This window comes from Corythoichthys intestinalis, chromosome 2 (assembly GCF_030265065.1).
Source record: "Corythoichthys intestinalis isolate RoL2023-P3 chromosome 2, ASM3026506v1, whole genome shotgun sequence".
Lineage (NCBI taxonomy): Eukaryota > Metazoa > Chordata > Actinopteri > Syngnathiformes > Syngnathidae > Corythoichthys > Corythoichthys intestinalis.
Genome location: NC_080396.1, coordinates 20,873,190 through 20,897,792, shown reverse-complemented (window position 1 = coordinate 20,897,792; position 24,603 = coordinate 20,873,190). Strand labels below are relative to the sequence as shown.

The 24,603-nt window shown below is 38.7% G+C and overlaps 1 protein-coding gene across 2 annotated transcripts in view; it reads right to left on the bottom strand.

Moving 5' to 3' along the window:
* LOC130930711 (paired box protein Pax-7-like) overlaps positions 1-24,603 on the bottom strand; it is a 92,269-nt gene that overhangs the window by 19,826 nt on the left and 47,840 nt on the right. For both annotated transcript variants that reach the window (XM_057858756.1, XM_057858764.1), the window contains exons 5-7: positions 21,257-21,456; positions 20,992-21,157; positions 19,506-19,702 (exon numbers count right to left, since the gene is read on the bottom strand). In XM_057858756.1, the coding sequence (XP_057714739.1) occupies positions 19,506-19,702; positions 20,992-21,157; positions 21,257-21,456 (563 nt within the window). The remainder of the gene's footprint in view (positions 1-19,505; positions 19,703-20,991; positions 21,158-21,256; positions 21,457-24,603) is intronic.

Genomic DNA, 24,603 nt, shown 5'->3' with positions numbered 1-24,603 from the left:
CAATTAGAAAACGATTTAATTAAAAAATATATATATTTAAAAAATGCATGTCCGATATTTTTTTGCCGATTCTGATACTTTGAAAATGACGTGATCGGATCATGGTACTAACTAAAGATGTTAAAGATGACATCTTTAGTTAGTACCATGAGTGAGGATGGTGTAATTATTGACATCAACAATGGCGAGCTACTAGATTATTTTTTGATTGAAAATTTTACAAATTTTAAGAAAACGAAAACATTAAGAGGGGTTTTAATATAAAATTTTTATAACTTGTACTAACATTTATCTTTTAAGAACTACAAGTCTTTCTATCCATGGATCGCTTTAAGAGAATGTTAATAATGTTAATGCCTTCTTGTTGATTTATTGTTATAATACACAAATACAGTACTTATGTACCGTATGTTGAATGTATATATCCGTCTTGTGTGTTATCTTTCCATTCCAACAATAATTTCCAAAAAAATATGGCATATTTTATAGATGGTTTCAATTGCGATTAATTACGATTAATTAATTTTGAAGCTGTAATTAACTCGATTAAAATTTTTAATCTTTTGACAGCCCTGAAAAAAAATAAAACTTAACATGACTTTAGCATATTGTTGCAACTATATCATTTTTTTGGGTTCCCAATACCGATTCTGATACCTAACTCTGTAGTATCGTCCGATGCCGATACCATGTTTTTTGAAAAAATATACAATTTTTGTTCCATTTAATACTAAATTAGTGTATAGGCCTACTCACGTGAATGTAAAGTATTGTAATTGCTATAATAGCTTTGTCAGACACTGTTTAAATCAGTGGTTGCCATTGACGGCGCTAGACATGCAATCTGGGAGTGGTAACCTATTGGTACCACACGATACGATACGATTTGTGATACAAAGCTCACGACAACGATGATCTGACGATATGGCGATACAACGAATATCGATACATTGCTCAGGAAATCATTCAAGGATATTCTACAAACAACTAATAAACAGAAAAACAAGCTCTGCTGTGAATTGGAATGAGTTTATCACTAGTAGACGTCCAATCCTTTTGAACTGGGAGGGTGGCAGCGAATGAACATTCGTTCATTCGCTGCCATCCCTCCCACTTCAAACGGATTGAACGTCTATGACCGTCAGTGGCAGCCAACGCCAGGCAATGAGGTAATTTTAGGCCATTTAAGGTCATTTACCTGTTGATTTTCAGTTACTTCCTGTTGATTTTGGGGTATTTTATGGGTCACTTCCTGTTCTGTAACTCGAAATAAACAGGAAGTGACCCAAAAAATACCCAAACAAATAGGCAGTGACTCAAACTCAACAGGAAATGACCCGTAAATGCCCTAAAATGAACAGCAAGTGACCTGTAAATGCCCTGAAAATTGGACGGAATGACTGTGAATGGTCTGGTTTCGAATGAATGAACTAGGGCTGCAGCTATCGAATATTTTAGTAATCGAGTAATCGACTGAAAATTCTATCGATTAATCGAGTAATCGGACAAAACAAATATTTTTAGGTGAAGAGCAATTATAAATATACATGAGAAAACAAGACATTTCATCTAATCTTGAACCATTTTCAGTCAATCAATGTCTTTATTTTCGATGTATATTGTTGAAAACAGCCAACTATTGCATCTCAGATGTAACTAGAATTTTTAAAAAAAGACTAAGTCACTGCTTTCACTCAAAAAACTTTTAGATCTTATTAAATATATATATATATATATATATATATTACCTAAAAATGCCGTTACGCTTGATAACACACATCACTTAAAAGTTAGGATTTTTTCCCACGTGTTTCAATTGAATTTCTCTTTGTGTCAAGCCATTTTTAAGTTCTAGTTAAGTTTTAAGTTAGTCTAAACTGTAAGTCCTGATAGGATTTTGAGTTTTTGCAGTGTTCAAAATAAATGTATGATACAGGCTGTATTGGAGCACATTAGAGACCAGTGCTACTTGGTGTTTTATCCAGCAATGACTACTGAGCTAAAATTGATAGTTAGCATGATTATGTTTTTATTTTACACCCTCATCACTCCACAATGCTATGTTATGTTAAAGCCTGTATGTAAGACACGTTAGCCACGCATCGACAGTGGTCATAATTAATTGAAACCTAGCTCTCCGCAGGGCTAACGTTACGTGAGCTAGTAGCGACAGTAACGTTAATCTTATTTATTAGCGTTTAGCGCTCTTTATTAGCGTTTAGCGCTCTACTGCTTTAAGATGGCGGCTGTTTGCTAACGCTACCCAGACGCGGCCGAGTCTGTCATTTCGCATCTACTTCAACATACATGTGATCTCTATGAGACGCATCAGACGGTATCTGTTACCAACGTAGCATCGTGCGGGCTAGTATTTAGCAACGTCGGCGTCGTTTGTGGCGGCTGTCGGCTGCAGTAAGTTTGTTTTTTTTTCCTTCTTCCACTCCGCACGTGACAGCGCGTTGTCCCGCATTAAAAGTTGTCCGAGCAAAACGTGATGCTTAGAGCTGTCAAAACAAACGATTACTCGAGGTGAATAAAATTACTCGGATCAGTTTTTAAACTCTAGTTACTCGAGTTGCTCGAGTACTCGTTTCAGCTCTAGAATGAACGTTCCCAGTCTAAATGGAATGGGGCGTCGAGCACCGTCAATGCAGCCTTAGAGTTAACTGAGAAACTATTATGATGGAAGATTTTGGTAGCAACTTGTTGGTTCCTTTTTAAAAAAAAAAAAAATAAGACATTGACACCTTTTTAAAACGATATCTCGATTCTTGGCAGGAGCATATCGATAACCTTTTGGGAAACAAAGTATCACGATATCACCATTTCGATATTTTGTCACACCCCTAATACATTCCATTTAAAGTGGGAGGGTGGGCAAGGAATGAACAAACGTTCATACACTTCCACCCTCCCACTTTCAGTGGACTGGATATCTTCGAGTGATAAACTCATTTCAATTCACAGCAGAAGCATCAAAAGACATTTCATTGCCCCTACCAACATGGCCTCAGGGCAACCATGTTAGTGGGGGCGACGTTGTTGATGCATTGACATTAAAATTAAATGATAACTAGCTTATTTGTCAAACGATTTTTAAAAGATTACTTGATCAATGTCAAACCATCTGTTCTTTACTCAGTAGCTGCCATTGCTGCTGGTCATCTTGCATGGGGCACCTGCAGCTGGAAAATAGATCGTGAAGAGTACATATTGCGCAGAATTGCCGCGTTACTTCTTAGAACTCGCTGATCCCAATATCGACACTACAATGAGTGCAGCACCAGTTAAGAACAGTGTTTTTCCATAGTTTTTAATCATACTAATACTGTAATTCAAAAACCGACATGACAGAAAAAAACAGGGATCAGATTTAATTCTGCATTCAAAAATGTGGTGAATACAGCTGTTTCCAGAGTTCAATTTTTTGTTACTATCTGTCATCATTCTTTAACTCATTCACTCCCAGCCATTTTCACCAGAGCAAGGCCCTTCGCTCTCGGCCGTTTTACTGGATTTTGACTGATTTTGCAAGGCCCACAGAAAATTCTGTTTTATTGCTATATAAACATGGAACCCACCAAAAGAAAGATTAGACTCTCTTCTTTCAGCAGAAAAAAAGTTAGTTCATATCTTTTTCCGTTCTTTAAAAATCAGCATTAGAAAATAGCTTAGTTTGAGCTTCTGATGAAAAAACTGAGAAATTGAGCTTTTTGTGAAAGTTACATTTCAAACATAACTTTTTCGCTTATGTGACATCCCAAACATCTGAATAATGTTTTCGTTCCACAAAATAACAAACAACAAGACAAATAGAGATTTTGGTCGTAAAGTAACAATTTTTTTACACGTAACTAAACTATTGAACTGTCGAACTATTTGTGCACATAGCAACGGGGAAGGCTCTCGGCTGCTCCCGGTTGAATGAGGTGGCTCCCAGTAATCTGATGACTCCGGATCAAGATCGGTCTTACTTTTTTCATCATCTTCATAGTTGGTTTCAACCTCGGGCTAATGAGTAACGCAACGTGAGCTCCGCAGAACGCGTGTGGAACCTGACGCTGTTGTGGACGTCACTGTCTGTTTCATCAAGATATTTTTTAGAATCCTTCTTTGACGATGGTTTCGTTTTCTTTTCAAAACACTCGTTTGCCTTTTTTTTCCCGATCGTTCTCCACATTTTTCTCAAATTCTCACATGTCTTCATAAGATCCCTCCCACTTCTGTTTCCTGACTATTTTCCTTCACTTCCTTTCTCGGCCCGAGATGAGTTCTTCCCAAATGCGCTACTGACCTCCAGTGGCCAGTTTTATTGCTTTAAAATGGATTTTGAGCTTTGTGCATTGTATCTTAGATACATCGGAACTAGGGTTGTTCCGATCATGTTTTTTTGCTCCCGATCCGATCCCGATCGTTTTAGTTTGAGTATCTGCCCATCCCGATATTTCCCCATCCGATTTCTTTTTTTTTGCTCCAGATTCATTTCCAATCATTCCTGATCATTTTTCCCGATCATATACATTTTGGCAATGCATTAAGAAAAAAATGAATAAAACTCGGACGAATATATACATTAAACATACAGTACATATGTACTGTATTTGTTTATTATGACAATAAATCCTCAAGATGGCATTTACATTATTAACATTCTTTCTGTGAGAAGGATTCACAGATAGAAAGACTTATAATTCTTAAAGGATAAATGTGAATTTGTATATTGTGACTAAATATTGCCATCTAGTGTATTTGTTGAGCTTTCAGTAAATGATACTGTAGCCATTTAACTTCTGCCCAAATGCATGATGGGAAGTGCACCCATTACTGTGCGTAGTGGCACCAATTGATATATCTTCTCTGCGTTGGGAAATAACATAGGGTGTAAAGAAAAAGATCAACTACTACCTTTCGTCCCCACATTGCTTTCCCAAGATATTTCTAATTGTTGAGAGAGGGATTTTAAGGCTTTAGCCAATTAGAAAAAGGCTCCAAAGACTGCTAAAATTCACTCTGCTCATTTTATGCTGCCTTTCAGCTCTATATATAGGTAAATCGGCCCCATCATAGATTGAACACGACAAAGCGTGAGTGGGTCGTGCAGCGCATGCGTTAATTGCATTACATATTTTAACATGATTAATTTTTTTAAAAATTAATTACCGTCGTTAACACGATAAATTTGATAGCCCTACTTTAAGCCAAAACTAAAGACTCTGGATAAGTGTAAGACATTTTGTCTGTAATGTTAAATACAATTAGAAAACGATTTAATTAAAAAAATATATATACATATATATATATATATATATGGATTTTTTTATTTTATTTTTTTAAACGGCATGTCCGATATTTTTTTGCCAATTCCGATACTTTGAAAATGACGTGATCAGCATCCCGATCGATCGGGACATCCTTAATAAATACGTTTTTGGGACACTGAAGCAATTAAAAATAGAACGTTTTTATACGTTTTTCGGAGCAAATGAGTTAACGAGTTTCATCTCAAAGTTCTACACCCCATATAACATTGTGTTTGTCTCATCTGTTAAATTTGTTTGTATTTTCTATGCTAGCAAACATTTGAAATGGTGCTTTCTTTCTTTTTTATATGATGAAAACCTATTAAATGACAGCAGGTTTGGCCATTTTTTACATCCACGCTGTAAATATGTGTGAGCGAAAGAGAACGCTGGGGGCGGGGGTAATATGTGTGAAGAGGCGAAGAGGCACCCCCGCATCCCCCCAGCCCACCTTATCTCAGGCCGACAGTTGTCTGGAAACATGAGCAGAGGCCTGAGCTAGTGAGGCAGGCAGGCCTGGGGATATGGATCAAAGAGACACAACCACAGAACCAAAGCAGCTCTGATCCCTCAACACTCAAACCTAGCCTCTCTCTCTCACTCTTTCTCTCCCTCTCTCTCCACCATTCCAGTGCAGGCTACTAAATCTTTTTCTCACAACAAACTCGAGAGAGAAAATGAGCTCTTCCCTAGTTTTTTTCCCCTTGTGTAATGCATTGACGTTTTTAGGCCAGTGTAGGAAATGATCATGTCACCTTCGGTGACCCGGTTTGAAAACAGTAGATTCCAATCATACGGTCTTTTTGTGAAAGGAAAGCAATCCTAATATAGTAAAGGTTTAAGAAATGTTTACTCGCAGAGGATCTTTTTTCTCAGCTATGCTTCAATTTGGCAGCTGTCTCCGCAACATTTATGAAGAGGAGGCTCAAATGGAGTGTGATATATACTTTAAATTCAAAGAGGGTGTTTCAAATTGTGTTTATTGCATGTCAGGTGTGCAGGATGTCCATAGCTTTTGTACGTTTCTGAAAAGGAATCAGTGCTGTGACACTATCTTGAAACGCTTAAGAACGCGTGGTTGGATGAAGAGCTGCTTCAACTCGACTGACAGATGAATAGTCAGGGAATGCAAATGAAAGAGTGTTATTGATTCCCCCTACATGAAACTTGCATGTTGAAGCCTTCATTCATAGGGACTAAGCTTCCAAGTATGCCCAAGATGTGAACAACATGGAATTTATGATTTTAAGATTACAGGTAGGGAAGAACAGGTTTCGTTGTCACAACTCTTTCACATCTTGGAATTATCATTCATTCATTACAAGGAATCTTAATATCCTGGCTCGGATTTTTAGCTTTTCAATTTTTGTGTGTGTGTGATTTATTCTCAATCAAAGACATCCTAAACACTTTGTGGCACGGGGGGATGGGTGTCACACAATATCGGGTTGGTTGTCACTTTCAGAGGTGGTTAGAGTAGGCAAAAAATTTACGGTACTCAAGTAAAAGTAGCGTTATTTAAAGTGCATGTGACATGAAAAAGCATGTTTATTTCATAATACACGCGGTATTTTATGCTCCTGAATGATATGGACCGCTTGGATGTGTGTGGAAGCGATCGCTATATTTATTTAGTTTTTTGAATCCCGCGCCATGAAAATGAGTGACTTCCGGCTTCGGTCTTGCATTGAGGAGGAGGGCGCTGTGACGTGTACGGGAGAAGGCGTCCTCTTCACCATACAGGGTACTGTTGTGTATGATGACGAAGGATTCAGCTGATTTTGCAGATTAATACATTTATTTTTCACATCACGCTAGCCAAACGGCTGCAGAAAAATCATTCCGTATGAGGGAGAGGGTTATGCGCCTTTTTGGAGTGTCAAAAGGTTCCCATTCACCGTGGATATTGGCCAAAACAAGCCCGACTACTGTGGGACCATTGGACTTGCGAGGAAGTGCGTAAACATCTTGTTTAGTATTATGTCAAATATTAATACAGCTATTACAAAGTAAACACTACAAACTTTCTTTAAATAAAGGACTACTTACGTGTGATCATTGATAGGCATGTAAAAAGCTCTCCTCATGCACATTAGCAGCACGTTAGCTGCACAACAACTGCAGCCACCCTCCTCCGGGGAACGAACTGTAAATTGCTCTCCGCCGGGCGGTTTGCCGATCCGCAAAGACAATCGACAACCCAGTTGTCATGTTAAATAATCCAGGCTAGTTATGTGTGATTTTCTGCTTCGAAGACTTTGAAACATCACTCGGTTTGGGTTAGCATGTCGGCTAGCTGTCACGCCTTTTGGTTTGGTTACATTCTCCGAGGCCGGGGGAAGGGAAATGACATATGTCCGATTTAGGTGTCATAAAATATCGTTCGGGAGGTGCGACAGTAAAGGTGAAGTCGACAGTTTTGACCATTATGGAGTAATTTTGCCATGTCATCCTGAATAAATGCATTTTTATTATTTCATATTCCATTTAGCACAAGACTGTTATTTGTCATGACCATGCCATTTATTTAGCAATTGGGGAAAATACTTGGATAAAAAGAATATCTTTTAAAAATATTGGAGTAGAGAGACTGAAACGATGACATTTTGCGGCTCTCTTCGTCGCGTTTTCCTCGTTCTGAATAATTCCCCCTCAATGGGCTGAATAGTAAAACCGATGATCCCAGTCTCCCGCTGACGTCATCCACCTGTTGGAGACGCTAAAGCCCTATAATGGTAGGCGTGGCTAACCGGCAGATTAAAAGACTAATTTCTCGTCATCTGTGCTTTGCTAAATTGTTGTATATAGTTGAATCGTCTCAAAATATGATTCTAATTCACATAATAATGCCATTTAAGACTTTTTTTCTCCTGTCGTATGCTCTTTAAAAATAATGTTATTTAAGTAAGCGTAAAAGTAGTCATCCAAAAATGTACTCAAGTACAAGTAAAAAAGTATCCAGTGAAAGGAATACTCAAGTAGTGTGCTGCAACAATTAATCGATTAACTCGAGTATTCGATTAGAAAAAAATATTCGAATTAAATTTTGTTGCTTCGAGTATTCATTTAATTAAAGCGACATTGTAATGGTTTATTTTGAAAGTCTTTGCATTTTGTTTTATGGATTAGGGTGAATACACTGCCCTCTGGTCTGCCTCTTTTCACATGGCTGAATCCAACTGCTCCCTGTTAAGACCATGGTAAGCTAAGTTTTTGTTTGAGCTAATGTTTTTTAATGCATTCGGAATTTAGTTAATAGGTATATTTAGCTGTTTTTTTGTGGGAATATGTGTCCGAACCATTGGTTAAGAGCATTATAAAAATTTAAAAAAAAACTTTTTCAAACTTTAGCCTTTTATAGTATTTAAGCTAGTGGACTTTTTCTATGTAAGTTAGACAATTGTTCTTTTGTTGTACATAGATCATCGTTTAAAAAACAATACCTTTTGAGACTCAGCTCAGGTATTTTAATTTTTCATGTTCCTAATCACATTACTGGATTATTCGAACTAACTAGTCCATCGATTAATCGATAACTAAAATATTCGATAGCTGCAGCCATATACTCAAGTAATAACATTGTGAGTAACTGCTTATTTTTGTTTGATTCTTTTTTTTTTTTTTAAACAATAGGATTTTTTCTCAGCACAAACTTATCTATATGAACTGTTGTCATAATGATATTGTGCAAAAACCTATTACATAACCACATTAAGCCAAGGGGGGGGGTCATTGAATTCCGCCAAGAGAGACGAAAAAAACCAAAAACAGAAAGCATTATTCGTCCAAAGAGCGTGAGTGCCCTGCCTTGTAGTGGAGAAAATAGTTTCTAGTTTGAATTGTGAATACTGTAGTTCCTTCATAGTTACTACAGTGGTACCTCTACATACGAAGTTAATTCGTTCCAGGACCTTGTTTGTAAGTCGAAATGGTCGTATGTCGAGCAGGATTTTCCCATAAGAATACATTATAATTCCATTAATTCGTTCCACAGTCCAAAAACCTACACTAAATCCTTCATAAATACTGCTAGTACAATTACAAATGGCAATTACACATAGCAAAACACATCAATTATAAATAAAAATCGGAATAATAATTCCTGTAATAATGCAACGAATCGGGTTCTAATGTGGCAGATGTTTTTATCTGTACCTGAACGCACAGCGTGACTGACGTGACACTGAGAGGAGTGATGCGGTTGAGTTTACTTTCGCTTTCAATGTTTTCTTGAGTACACAGTACCAAGTGCGACGGATAGCAGGCGTTTTGTGTTGGATTCCTGACGTTCATTGAAATTATCTGGCTCATGGCGGTTAGTTATTTCGATTCAGAATTCATTACTAATAAAATGTCTCTTCAGAAGGAACTTAAACTGGTTTTTACTGTTTGCAGAAATAATTTCAATTGGCAAAGTGTTCCAGCCCAACATCGCTCTATACATGAATGAACTTTTTCCATGGTTTGTTATGACATGAGGTAAAATGAATCTACCCCCCATGGCATGACGGGTTTCATGTTGATGTTCATCAGAACTTCGATATAATTTTGGGAAAAGTACCTTTGGAATTTTAGTCGTAACAATATTTCTAGTAAAAGTAAGCAATGAGGCCGTAAATCTGTCTTTAACTTTTAGCCAAGACAATGTGTTGTGCATCCAGTTCTTATTGTCAACATCATCATATGCTATTCTTTAGCCACAACTGGATTCATCATCTCATCACTATTTATCCTTCACATAGCCGCTGGAAACAGAAATGTTGTATAATCCATCTGCAGGCGACCAGGAGATTAGGATTTTACGATACTGTGCGTTGGTCCTCGTGGGAAACGCGGTCTTCCTTAAAGGGTATGTAACGGCAAAGGGTGTGTGAGACATCAATACAACCGTTATGTGCCAAGATAACAAATATTGATAACGTTAACAAAAAAATCTATCACATTAATGAACAATTATCGAAAATAGATCGAAAATGACGAACAATTCCGAAAGTGTTACGGAAACAGCCGAATGGGGCGGGGACGTCACAACAAGTGATTGACAGTCGAGGCGGAGCCAGGTGCCATTGTTTTTTATCGACGAGAGAGTAGCGTTCGGGTTTGTTTGACCAAAACATCACTAAAATGGTTCAAAACTGCTGTGCTATGTGGTGTACAAATAGCTATTTATCGGAATATAGTATCCATGAGTTCCCGAACGCGAAAAAAAATAGCTGGACTACGCAGACAATGGGTAAAGTTCGTCCGTGCAAAGAGGGCTAATTTTCTAGACCCAGCCTCTGGCACGGTTTTCTGTTATTTTCCACCTGAAAGCTTCTCGAACTATGGACAAGTGAAATCGGGTTTTGCTGCAAGATTGCTGCTCAAAGCAGATGCGGTGCCCACCATACACCAGCCACCAAAATGTCCCGAGATATCAAGAAAGAGGACGATGACTGGCAAAGGAGGCTAAGGCTAAGCAAAGGAGGGGAGCAGCCAAGCTCGAAATGGCCAGAGTGAGTACTCTTTTATAATAAAAAAAATATCACGCATTGGATACTGGACTGGACACATGTATAAATTATCGCTCGTAAAATATATAGAACAAATCCTCTGATCCCATTCATATTTGTGTCTGTTGGCAGAGCGAAAAACTATGATAGCGCAATAAATGATAGTTATTCTATACATTATTTTGCGGTCACGGTGTATCAGCTTCACAAAAAGAAATGCAAAAAATATCATTCGTTGTTTCCCACACGATCTGCTGCCGATGTTTCATCAGTGTCATTGCTCCCCTCAATGACCGTTTCATTACGCTGCATTGGCGTTCGTTTGGGCTGAAATTGGTAACCTAAAACACCAATTAAAGCTTCGTAACTCTCCTCGTCACCATTAGATGAACATTCGTTACGTCCTTCTACGTCGGATTCGTCGCTGAAACTAGAAACGAAATTGTCTGCCATCATCGCCGCCATTCAGTATTAAAGCACTGAGCCTTTTTTCTTGTTGAAGAAACACCCCTCACTGTCAATTCTGAATTCTCTTTTATCGACAACGAGGGGTGTTTCTTCATGAGGGAACCTGGAATATGTGCAGGACGAACACAATGCAACAGCATAAACAGCTCAAAACACCGCTAATTCTCCCCTCACTAGAAGGAATTATATTGATGCAGACAGGCGCTGCCCCCCTGGTGGCCGGGGCACTCTCTTCACTTGAAATGACGTCACACACACAATCTGCCAGATCTCGGGCGCCGGTCGTTTTAGCTTAACAATCAAGCCAAATTTCTCTCATTTTCTTGTGTGTAATTACACGAAGTGGCATGATATGAATACAAAAGGCATGCGTTTATAGATAAATGATGGAATATTAAGATTTTCCCAGGGCATGACATACTCTTTAAGGTAAAACCGCTTTTGTCCACCTGCGCCGCTAAAATCAACTCGAAAACTGGAAAAAAAAAACTAGTGTAGGAGCCTAAATAATGTTTAGTTAATTATTCATGTTCATGGTGATTTGTTTATTTGATTTCAGGGGAACAGGCTTGTGACGTCACATTTTGGCGAAGAACTATGTGTGCAGGAGGAGCTGTGTGGAACAGATGCGCTCAGGCAGGAAGCCGAGAGCCGAAACAATTTTCGACCTCTCTATTTTCTTTGTTTTGTTGATATAACGTTTAAAGTTAATACATTTTTGTTTCTTCATTATATACCGTATTGGCCCGAATATAAGACGGCCCTGATTATAAGACGATCCCCTCTTTTTCAAGACTCTTTTTGAACACCAAATTAATTTTTATACAGAAAATAATTACAGTACATCCGAAACAAATGATTATCACCATATATTTGAGAGAAAAAGCATGTTATTTTGCCTCATTCAAATATGAACATTTAAATATGTAAACTAAAGTGCAATCACATTCGTAAATGAATGGCTTCTGGTTTTTTAAATTAAATAAAGCAATATATTGTGATAAAACAACAAAATTGCAATAACTGCATTAACCATCAAAGTGAAGTCTAACTGTAACTGTAGTCTTGAAACAAATCTGAATAAGGAAAAACGTTGCAATAAAATAATGCAAACTGGTTAAACTTGAGAGTAGCTGAGATCTGTCATGACAGAACATCACTTAAATGATATCTGGCGCCATCTAGCGTCATGAATGGGTATAACGTCTAGACCGCGAATATACGATGGCCCCCACTTTTTCAGTCTTATTTCAATGCAAAAAACACGGTCTTATATTCGGGCCAATACGGTATAACATCAAGAGTGTTTATTCCCCGCTGACCGGCAGGCGTGAGGAGGGCAAGAAAGAGAGCGTCGGATTCCGAAGGGCCTTTTGTTGTGGATACTAAACCTAGTGTGGCTTTAAATGGGGATTTTTCTCGAAAATGACTACTGAATGAAATGTAATTGTGTGGCACATTGACGAGAACACATTGTAACCATTGTAACTAAAAAATCTGAACAGGTTTAAAAAAAAAAAAAAAAAAAAAACCAACTCTTTCCTTTGACTAAAAGCTAAGCTAACAGCTAATTTAACTTGATACCTACAGAATGTGAATAAAAATTGTAGCTTTGTCCTCGTACTTTTTAATGGTAACACCTTCAAACTATGCATCTATAATCTGTAAATAAATAAATACATTTAAAAATTAAAATAAAAAAAAATAGTGAAAAGGATAATGAAGACCTTAAAATGTAGAAAATGAACCGAAAAAATGTAATTGCCTCTCATCGCAAAGTGATGTGTGACTTCACAGTAAAAACAGCGTAATTTTTTTTCTTTTTTTATGATCATTTTAAATACCGACAACGCCCTCTTGTGGTCGAGTTATAGCAAGTGTGACAACTAGAGATGTCCGATCACGTCATTTTCAAAGTATCGGAATCGGCAAAAAAATATCGGCCATACCTTTTTTTAATATATATTAGGGCTGTCAAAATTATCGCGTTAACGGGCGTTAATTAATTTTTTAAATTAATCACGTTAAAATATTTGACGCAATTAACGCACCCGCTGGCATATTGCCTCAAACATTACAATGAGGCCGTTTATGGACATTAAGAGTGAAGTGAATGCCACCGGCCGCTTGGGGGCAGCGCCGTTCCATACTCATTTTATGTCTTCTAAACGTGGGAGAATTAGTAGTTGTGAGACGTTTATGCTGTATTCACAATGCAATGCAAATTGCTATTTGTGCTCCACACATATTTCGGTAAGTTTTCTTTCTTTTAGTGGCAATTATGTGTCTCTTGTTTTATTTTGGGTAAGATATGTACAGATACAGTGGGGAGAACAAGTATTTGATACACTGCCAATGGGTTTTGGCAGTGTATCAAATACTTGTTCTCCCCACTGTATATGTTATACAGTAAAGACGAGTGGACACAGGCGCGCCGTTTATTGGCATAAGCTTCTCCTTCACAACAAACATAGGTATCGTTTAGTGAAAGCACAACAAGAATAATATTCCTATCTCTCAAAAAAAAAAAAAAAAAAAAGTTCTCAAAAAGAAAAGCACTTCAGTCTATAGTAATGAGGCCCTATTCTGACACAGTTAAACAACAATGCTGAATAAACTGGCATTCCATATCAATTTAGCTATGCAAAATACACGTAAAACTTTTCACTCTATTTTTATTATTGTTATTTTTATTCTTATTATTATTATATTAACTCTACTTTCGATTGAAAATTTTACAAATTTTATTAAAACGAAAACATGAAGAGGGGTTTTAATATAAAATTACTATAACTTGTAACTATAACATTTATCGTTTAAGAACTACAAGTCTTTCTATCCGTGGATCACTTTAACAGAAAGAATGTTAATGCCATTTGTGGATTTATTGTTACAATAAACAAATACAGTACTGATGTATAGTATGTTGTATGTATATATCCGTCGTGTGTCTTATCTTTCCATTCCAACAATAATTTACATAAAAATATGGCATATTTTAGAGATGGTTTGAATTGCGATCAATTGCGATTAATTACGATTAATTAATTTTTAAGCTGTAATTAACTCGATTAAAAATTTTAATCGTTTGACGGCCCTAATATATATATTTTTTTTTTATTAAATCGTTTTCTAATTGTATTTAACGTTACAGACATAATATGTTACACGCATTCAGAGTCTTTAGTTTAGGCTTAAGGTAGGGTTATCAAAAATATCCCGATACCGGCGGCAATTAACTTATTAAAAAATGTGTCACGTTTAAATACTTAACGCAATTAATTTATGCGCTGGATGACCGTCTCACTCATTGTCGCGCTCAATCTGTAATGATGCCGATTTACCTATATAGAGCGATAAAAGGTAGCGCAAAATGAGTAGAGTGAATTTTGACAGCCTTTGGAGCCTTTCTTCAATTGGCTAAAGCCTTGCAATCCCTGTCCCTATGATTAGAAATATCATGGGAAGCAACGTGGGGAAGCAAGGTGGCAATTGATCTTTGTCTTAACACCTTGAGTTCCTTCCCAAAGCAGAGACGATATATCCATTGGTAGCACGAAGCACAGTCATGGTTCCACTTCCCATTATGGTTCCACTTCCCATCATGCATTGGGGCATGGCTGCAGTATTATTTACTGAAGGCTCAACAAATACACTAGATGGCAATATTTAGTCACAATATACAAAGTCACAAGTCTTTCTATCCGTGGATCCCTCTCAAAGAATGTTAATAATGTAAATGCCATCTTGAGGATTTATCGTCATAATAAACAAATACAGTACTTATGTACTGTATGTTGAAGGTATATATTCGTCCGAGTTTTATTCACTTTTTTCTTAATGCATTGCCAAAATGTATATGATCGGGAAAAATTATCAGGAATGATTGGAATTGAATCGGGAGCAAAAAAAAAAAAAGCAATCGGATCAGGAAATATCGGGATCGGCAGATACTCAAACTAAAACGATCGGGATCGGATCGGGAGCAAAAAAAACATGATCAGAACAACCCTAGTGACAACCAGCCCATGGGACAACAAACCCTGTTCTTTCCGACATTCTTAAAATTAAATGCTTATAACAACAAAAAAGTTTAAGAAAAAAAAACATGGCATGAACATTTCTAATGATGAAAAAAAATCAGCCTTTGAGTAATTTTGTATGCTGACCCAAAGCTTATGAAACCCTGAGTTAAATAACTGTTTAATATCTCAACATTTTGTCGATAATTGCCAATGAATCAGTAAATTTTAATAAATTTTATGCATTATTTCCTAGTGAAGAGAAGCCTTCTAAAGCATAAATTGTATTTTATTGTCTGAAAAACCTAATAGCTAAGTCTAATGCAAGGAGTCAAATCTATTTGCAAGTAAACCAATAACCATAACAATATACAGTATATAATGCACCCCCTCTGTATGGTAATCCCATGTGTAAACCAAAGCTGTGTTCTTTAGGGATAGAGATTTGACTAAATGAAGGGAGCCGCGTCTCTTGATATACATGCGCTGTTCTTTTTGTGCTATTAAGCCCTTACAAAACGATTAAACACATGCTGTAGAGACACCTCTGTTATCCTCAACTCTCCCGCAACAACAGCAAATCCCTTTTTGTCAGAAATCCTCACCTCGCCTGTCTTGTCAAGTGAAAACGTAAAAAAAAAAAAACGCAGATAAAAACTGCACATCTAATAAGCGGATGGTTGATGTAATTACTACAGTATTGTTGGGCTGATTTCTGACTGCGTCAAGGTTTTGTCAGCAGACAGACCCTGATAGCATAGTGACCACCAAACATCACTGAAATGCTGTTGAGCAAAAACATTACAAGTAAGGCTGCAACAACTAATCGCTTAAATCGATTTTTGCCGGCAGCTACAGTGTATGAGCAGTCCCGTTTGGGTCCTTGTTTTTGTGTAATGTGAGGGTTAGATTGCCTTCTGTGTTGTTAAATCCAGTGTGCCACGGTCAGATGTGAGTAAATCAAGCTAATTATATTGTTTGTATTCCTTGTTGATGAGACGTTACTACTTATCACGGAGCACTAAGCTAGTTAGCGATTATGCTAATCAGTGGTAAATGGTGTTATACTTATATAGTGCTTTTCCACCTTTCAAGGTGCTCAAAGCACTTTACACGACATCGCTACTACCTACTGGTGACGCAGCACCAGGAGCAATGTGGGGTTCAGTATCTTGCTCAAGGATACTTAGGCGAGTTCATCAGGGCAGAGAATTGAACCCACAACCTATGGGTTGGGGGACGACTACTCTACCACTGAGCCATTTTACATCAGCACTTTGCACCACAAGAAAAAAAATGTCAATCAGCAGTACTTTATTTAATTTGAATTAACAGGACTTTTTATGTACTTAAAACAGTACAGTTATAGACTGCACAAGGGTGTATGTTTGGGCTCAACATTGGTAGGGACAACATAACAGCATGTACACTTTTTGCTGGGGACGGGACCTTAACAAGACCAAACAGATGGGTATACAGGAGTCTGGGCTACATTTTTCACGAATATGAACCTGATTACGTATAATATGATATTATATGAACCTAACTCAGACCTCTCTTGTAAAACAGATATTAATCTCAATCTCAATGAGACTACCTGATAAAATAAAGATTAAATAAGTAAATAAATTAATTAATTGATAGGCTAACTGATCATTGCAAAATCAATCTGTAATGAGTTATACCAGTGCTTCTCAATTATTTTCCTATACGCCCCTCATAGGAAGACACTGTGCTCTCATGCGCTAGTCCTCATGGGCCACACAGTCTTCAAAAAACTACCGCTTTTGTCCACCAGTGTCGCTATAATCGACCAAAACTGAAAAGTTACCAAGTGTTGCTTTAAGACCGCAAAAACAAAACAAAAATGAAAATTTGGTAGAAGGGGGTAAAGCATGTTACCATGTTGTGGCGAGGCCTGTGAGAGTGACCAGCTTGCATTGTGTACATGTGTTGTGCAGTTACAATTATTGTTTATTATTTGTTCAGGCCAGTTGTAATTTGTCATCAGCAAAGCATGTTGTGGCGAGGCCTGTGAGAGTGACCAGCTCGCATCGTGTGCGTGTGTTATGCAGACAATAAAAAGTCGAAACCATCCACGTCTCCTGGAACTATATTAAACACAACGCAGAGTCCAAGAGTTCGACGCTCCAAATCGCAGCAGACAAAGAAAAAGGGGTTACACTGGTGCCGTGACCCGGATCGGCAGTCAAGGTTTTCGGGGGGGTGAGTGTGACGGGTACACGCAGGTCCGCGTGTGTGAGGCGGTGAGTGGAAAACCTTCCCTCCGATGCCTTCAAGTAGGGACGCTGACAGCAGTGCCGTTGGCTCGAGCCTTTATGGCGCAGTGGTTAGTGTCCCTACACTGTTGACATGGAGCACGTCGTGCAGCGTGGCTTGTGTTCGCGTTCCAGCCCGGTCAGAGAGGTGGGGGCGGCGCGTTTCAGAATTAGTGGTGTGTTCCATAACATTGACATGTTTTTATATTGCTTAAAGTGGCTGCTGCTGGCTGAAAAAAAAACTTCAAATATCAGTCCTCTTTGAAGGGGGCGGATGAGGCGGCATGTTGGCGATATGTTGTATTTTCTTCAGGTCAGTGCGTGTGTGGGGGTGGGGGGGTCAAGTCATCAGCCCATCAAACGTGAGTTTGAGGGGGGGGGATGGACTAGCACATTCAGCAAGTGAAAAAGGGGGTAAATATAAGTCTGAACATCATGAAAATCATTCACTTAATAATGGTAGGGTCAGTTGTATCCTTACAACATATGGGAAGGCAATCTGAATACCTATTTAACTGAACTCATTATAAAATGCAAATAAGGTTGCTTAAAAGTTGGTGGGGACAATTTTAGCATCCTGAAAAGTTGGTAGTGTTATGCCCCTACCGTCCTTATGCAAACCTACGCCCTTGAGACTGCAGTTAGGCCAGGAGGCTTTAAATAAATTATTATATTTGAAGGAAATAGTCACCCATTTTGTCTTCATAGTTACTTACAACATGCCTAAAACAACTTCAATTTTAATTGTGAAGGTAATTGAAAAAAAGTGACATTTATTCGATTAATCGTTTAATTATTTGTCCAATTAATCAATGATGAAATAATCGTTAGTTGCGGCACTAATTATAAGAACACTTGAAATTGCCGTTTCTGTAAAAATTGCATGGGAATGGCAGTCAATGATTATGATTTGGGGGCAAATCCGGGTCACTTGCTGATGATTTCGGGTCACTTCCTGTTAATTTTGAGAATTTTTCATTTAGAACAAGTTGATATCAGGTCATTTCCTGTAGATTTTGAGGCATTCCCAAGTCAATTCGGTTGATCTTTTTTTTTTTTTTTTTTTTTTTTTTTAGATTTTCCGGGCTACTTCCTGTTAATTTTGGGTCACTTCCTTTTGATTTTCAGGCAACTCAGATCACTTCCCGTTGATTTTAAGCAGAGGCGGAGTTTGACATTTGTGGAGGCTGGGGCAAAACATTTTGATGACCGCGAAACGCGGTGTCAGCAATGAAATTAACTTACAAGATATATGCTCGATTAGTAGCCCATGCTCGTAAATACAGGCATCCCATTTATGCGTGAGTGGGTGTGCGTACATGTGTGAGCGCGCACATTTTTCTGTGCAGAAGTAGACGCCGATTTTTGCATTCCGCGAAGGTATCCAATTAATGCCAAGGTTTTCCAGTCCCTCACAACCTTCAATATAGTACCCCTGTTGTGGCTCTGTTGTACCATTAGCGTCTTTAGTGGACAAATTGAAACTCCGCTCACCAGTAGTTGTTGTCACTTTTCAAAGCTTAAGTTAGAAAAAAACTACATGTATACATCTTGTTTCTTCTGTCCTCAGGTAGTTTTGGCTAAGCAAAGCAAATGACCGTCTCGAAGGTGCTAGTCACATGATCTGTTCCAAAATAAATTTTTGACCCATTACAAAAATATTTATTTTTGTTCATTTCATTCATTTCTGTTGTTTGTTTTATTGCTTTACAGCTTATATAGACAACATTTTACCGGCAAAGTCTTAATTTTAAATTCATGTATTGGAAAGTGACATAGCCACCAACCCCCAAGCACCTATTTAATCTATGTTACAGTCATGTTATATGTGTCATTGGAAGTGGGTGGGGCTTTTGGTTAAAAAAAAAAAAAAAATGTCCCGTCCCAAATAGTTCCCACAAAAAAAAAAACAAAAAAAAAAGTTAAGAGAAATGAAAGATATACCTGTGGCGGAAGCCCAGTGTTGACCGGGTTGACGTGGCTGCTCGGTGCAGATGTCATAAAGGTGTCAGAGTAGCCAGAAAAGCTGTGGCGATTTGCAGCTAGACCGTAGGTGGAACTGCTGTCATTACTGGACAGAGTACTCTGGTGCATAGTGGACGGAGGTAGCGGTTGGGGCCGGTGAACTGTACCGCCACCATCTGAATAGAATGACAACAGCTCAAATATGCACAAAAAACTGAATGATGCATGTACATTAAATCAAAAGGCAGTATAAAATAATTGCTACAAAAATTACATAATGTATTTTGAATTGGGATCGGTAACAAAAAATGTTTTCGACTTATCAACATTTTAAAAAGTGACAACCATTTTGGGCATTTTAACAAGACACATGAATTTGATGCACATGTCTTGCTTTCGCAGGCCGTACAAATTGATTTGGTATGTCGGATCTGGCCCCCGGTGCTTGAGTTTGACATCTGTGCTGTAAATGGTGATATAGTGATCCCTCATTTTTCACGGTTAATGGGGACCAGAACCCGCCGTGATAAGTGAAAAACGGCGAAGTAGCGCGACCCCCCCACCCCCAAATTTTTTTCAATGTATTTATTCAGATTTGGCACTGGAAAGACATACATATAAGACATGTTTTTTTCTCTTGTTTTTTCAAAATATAATTTAGAAAATAAGCTTTTATGTATATGCATTTTAATAAATGGTTTTTAAGCACTTCAAATGTAATAATTATGTTAAGATTTAAACATGTCACTGTCCCACCGAATTATTTTTAATCAAGAATAAAGTAGAAAATGCTTGTCTTTATTAAATGCTTCATTGAGTGAGTCCACTCAAATCCGCTTAAGCTGCTCACTTACACAGAATGAGTTGCTACAGCAACTGTTTAACAAGCTAAACGATGACTGACGCATGCAGCGCTTTGAAATTTTTACTTCTAAGCGTCTGGCAAGATCAAACCTTAACGTCTGTCAGTCATCATTAGCTTTAATAAGCAACTCCAGTGCACTGCCAGACCAAGGAAAGCAGCAGGGGTGAGAGGAGGACTACGTGATTGGATCGGGAGAGCTCATCTGTATTTTTTTTTTTTTTTCATTGAAAAAAAATCTGCGATGGACTGAGGGCAGGAAGTTTGAAGCGCGAAGTAGCGAGGGATCACTGTATTATAGAATATCTTACCACAATGAAATGTGATATTTTACAGCGAGTTTTTCCACTAGTCACAATCACTAGTGTAGTCTTAACAAAACAGGATACTAACCCAACAACAACTTTCATGTTCAATTACAACTATCTATAAATTTGCAAACTTCGGTTAATGTACGTGTTCTATGTTGGAAAAGGTTAAATTTCTCAGATACAGTATGCCTGATGTGGGATGAGAGTCATTTTTGTTTGCACCACACACTACTAGATCATGACGTCAGTATTCAGTCCAATTTCCTAGCCATTATAAGATTTTCTGCTCTACCTTGTGACAAAATATTGCTTGGGTAGCTGGAGTCCGTCAGTTGGTATGTTGGGAGTGTTGGCATCCCTGTAGGGGGAAATCCGCTAGGCAACAAATGGTTGAAAGCTGTTAGCTGATTGGCTCCTGCTTGTTTTCGCCATCTGGCCCTGCGATTGCTAAACCACACCTGTAATATGAAATGCAATAACAGTACATTAACAGTGTTACCTAGCATAGATTTGAACCAATGTCGTTGAGCTTATGAGACAGACACACTGTGTTTTACCTGCACTCGTGCCTCAGTCAATTTGGTCATCTGGGCCAACTCCTCTCTCGTGTAAATGTCAGGATAGTGTGTTCTTTCAAAAGCCTTCTCCAATTCTTCCAGCTGCTCGGCTGTAAACGTGGTGCGACTCCTACGCTGCTTCCTCTTGAGGGGGAGATCTGGCTCTGACTCCACATCTGACACTACATCCATACGAGCGCCTGTTCAGAAAAGCCATAATCCTGATCACTTTGTGCCTCATTTGTGAATTACATTCTGAAACTGAGTGAGGAAGTGAGAATATGAGTTCATGGTTCGGCTTTGAGTCTTTATATGTGCTGCACATCAATTTTTAAATGTATTTTATATGAATTACTTAATGGAATCCCACAGAAACCACAACACTGCTTTACATCGCCATCACCGGGTGTGCTAATTTCATCCAATTTAATACATTTACTTCACAGCCATCCCACGTCTCATCTGATGTTCCTCAAGGCTCATCCAGAGGCCCCCATTTGTTCATTATCCCTCACAAAATTAAAAAAAATAATGAGTAGAACAGTAGTTTTGAACCTTTCTTTGATTGAACCCTGGGTGTTCGGTGATCACAGTGAAGAAAATAAGTATTTGAACACCCTTGCTATTTTGCAAGTTCTCCCGCTTAGAAATCATGGAGGGGTCTAAAATGTTCATCGTAGGTGCATGTCCTCTGTGAGAGAGATAATAAAAAAAGAAAACTCCAGAAATCACAGTGTATGATTTTTTTTTAACAATTTATTTGTGTGATACAGCTGCAAATAAGTATTTGAACACCTGAGAAAATGAATGTTAATATTTGGTACTTTGTTTGCAATTACAGAAGTCAAACGTTTCCTGTAATGTTTTAACAGGTTTGCACACAGTGCAGGAGGGATCTTGGCCCACCCATCAGTCAGGTTTCTGGGCTGTTGCTGAGAAACACAGAGTTTGCGCTTCTAAAGGTTTACTATTGGGTTTAGGTCTGGAGACCGGCTAGGCCATGCTAGAACCTTGTTATGCTTCTTATGGAGCATGTCACGCCTTGGTTTTCCTGGCTGTGTGCTTCGGGTCATTGTCATCTTCAATGCTCTGACTGAAGGAAGGAGGTTGTTCCCCAAAATCTCACAATACAGGGCCCCAGTCTTTCTCTGTTTAATGCAGTGCACTCGTCCTGTCGCATTCGTAGAAAAAACCCCCAAAGCATGATGACCACCAACATGCTTCACAGTAGGGATGGTGTTCTTGAGATAGTACTCATCATTCTTCTTCCTTCAAGCAGGGTTAGTGAAAATACGACCAAAAAGTTCTATTTTACTCTCATCTGACCACAAAACCTGCTCCCATTACTCCTCTGCATCATCCAAATGGTCACAGGCAAACTTAATACAGGCCTTGACATGTGCTAGTTTAAGCAGGGGAACCTACAATGTCACGCATGATTTCAAACCATGACGTCTTAGTGTATTACCAACAGTGACCTTGCAAATGGTTGTCCCAGCGCTTTTCAGGTCATTGACCAACTCCTGTCGTGTAGTTCTGCGCTGATTCCTCACCTTTCTTTGTATCATTGAGACCCCATGAGGTAATATTTTACCTGGGGCCCCACTCCGATTGAGATTGACCGTCATGTTTTGCTTCTTCCATTTTCTAATGATTGCTCCATCATTGGACCTTTTTTCACCAACATGTTGGGCAATTGCTCTGTAGCCCTTTCCAGCCAACAATTTTGTCTCTCGTGTTTTTTGACAACTCTTTGGTCTTGACCATGTTAGACGTTTGAGTCTTACTGATTGTGTGGGGTAACCAGGTGTCTTGATGCTGCTCTCGACCTCAAACAAGTGCATCTGATTCTGGATAATACATGGAGTGGAGGTGGACTTTTAATAGAAGGACTAACAGGTCTTTAAGGGTCAGAATTCTAGCTGATAGACAGGTGTTCAAATACTTATTTGCAGCTGTATCACACAAATAAAATTGTTAAAAAATCTTTCTTTTTAGATTATCTCTCTCACAGTGGATATGCACCTACGATGAAAATTTCAGACTCCTCCATGATTTCTAAGTGGTAGAACTTGCAAAATAGCAGGGTGTTCAAATACAGTGGGGCAAATAAGTATTTAGTCGACCACCAATTGTGCAAGTTCTCCTACTTGAAAAGATTAGCGAGGCCTGTAATTGTAACATGGGTAAACCTCAACCATGAGAGACAGAATGGGGGGAAAAAAACAGAAAATCACATTGTTTGATTTTTAAAGAATTTACCGGTATTTCCAAATTAGAGTGGAAAATAAGTATTTGGTCACCTACAAACAAGCAAGATTTCTTGCTGTCAAAGAGGTCTAACTTCTTCTAACGAGGTCTAACGAGGCTCCACTCGTTACCTGTATTAATGGCACCTGTTTTAACTCATTATCGGTATAAAAGACACCTGTCCAAAATCTCAGTCAGTCACACTCCAAACTCCACTATGGCCAAGACCAAAGAGCTGTTGAAGGACACCAGAGACAAAATTGTAGACCTGCACCAGGCTGGGAAGACTGAATCTGCAATAGATAAAACGCTTGGTGTAAAGAAATCAACTGTGGGACTCTCCCTCGATCTGGGGCTCCAAGCAAGATCTCACCCCGTGGCGTCAAACTGATAACAAGAACGATGAGCAAAAATCCCAGAACCACACTGGGGGACCTAGTGAATGACCTACAGAGAGCTGGGACCAGAGTAACAAAGGCTACTATCAGTAACACAATGCGCCGCCAGGGACTCAAATCCTGCACTGCCAGACGTGTCCCCCTGCTGAAGAAAGTACACGTCCAGGCCCATCTGCAGTTCACTACAGAGCATTTGGATGATCCAGAAGAGGACTGGGAGAACGTATTATGGTCAGATGAAACCAAAATAGAACTTTTTGGTAGAAACACAGATCCGCGTGTTTGGAGGAGAAACAATACTGAATTGCATCCGAAGAACACCATACCCACTGTGAAGCATGGGGGTGGAAACATCATGCTTTGGGGCTGTTTTTCTGCAAAGGGACCAGGACAACTGATCTGTGTAAAGGAAAGAATGAATGGGGCCATGTATCGAGAGATTTTGGGAGAAAATCTCCCTCCATCAGCAAGGGCATTGAAGATAAGACGTGGCTGGGTCTTTCAGCATGACAATGATCCCAAAAACACAGGGCAACAAAGGAGTGGCTTCGTAAGACGCATTTCAAGGTCCTGGAGTGGCCTAGCCAGTCTCCAGATCTCAACCCCATAGAAAATCTGTGGAGGGAGTTGAAAGTCCTTGTTGCCCAACGACAGCCCCAAAACATCACTGCTCTAGAGGAGATCTGCATGGAGGAATGG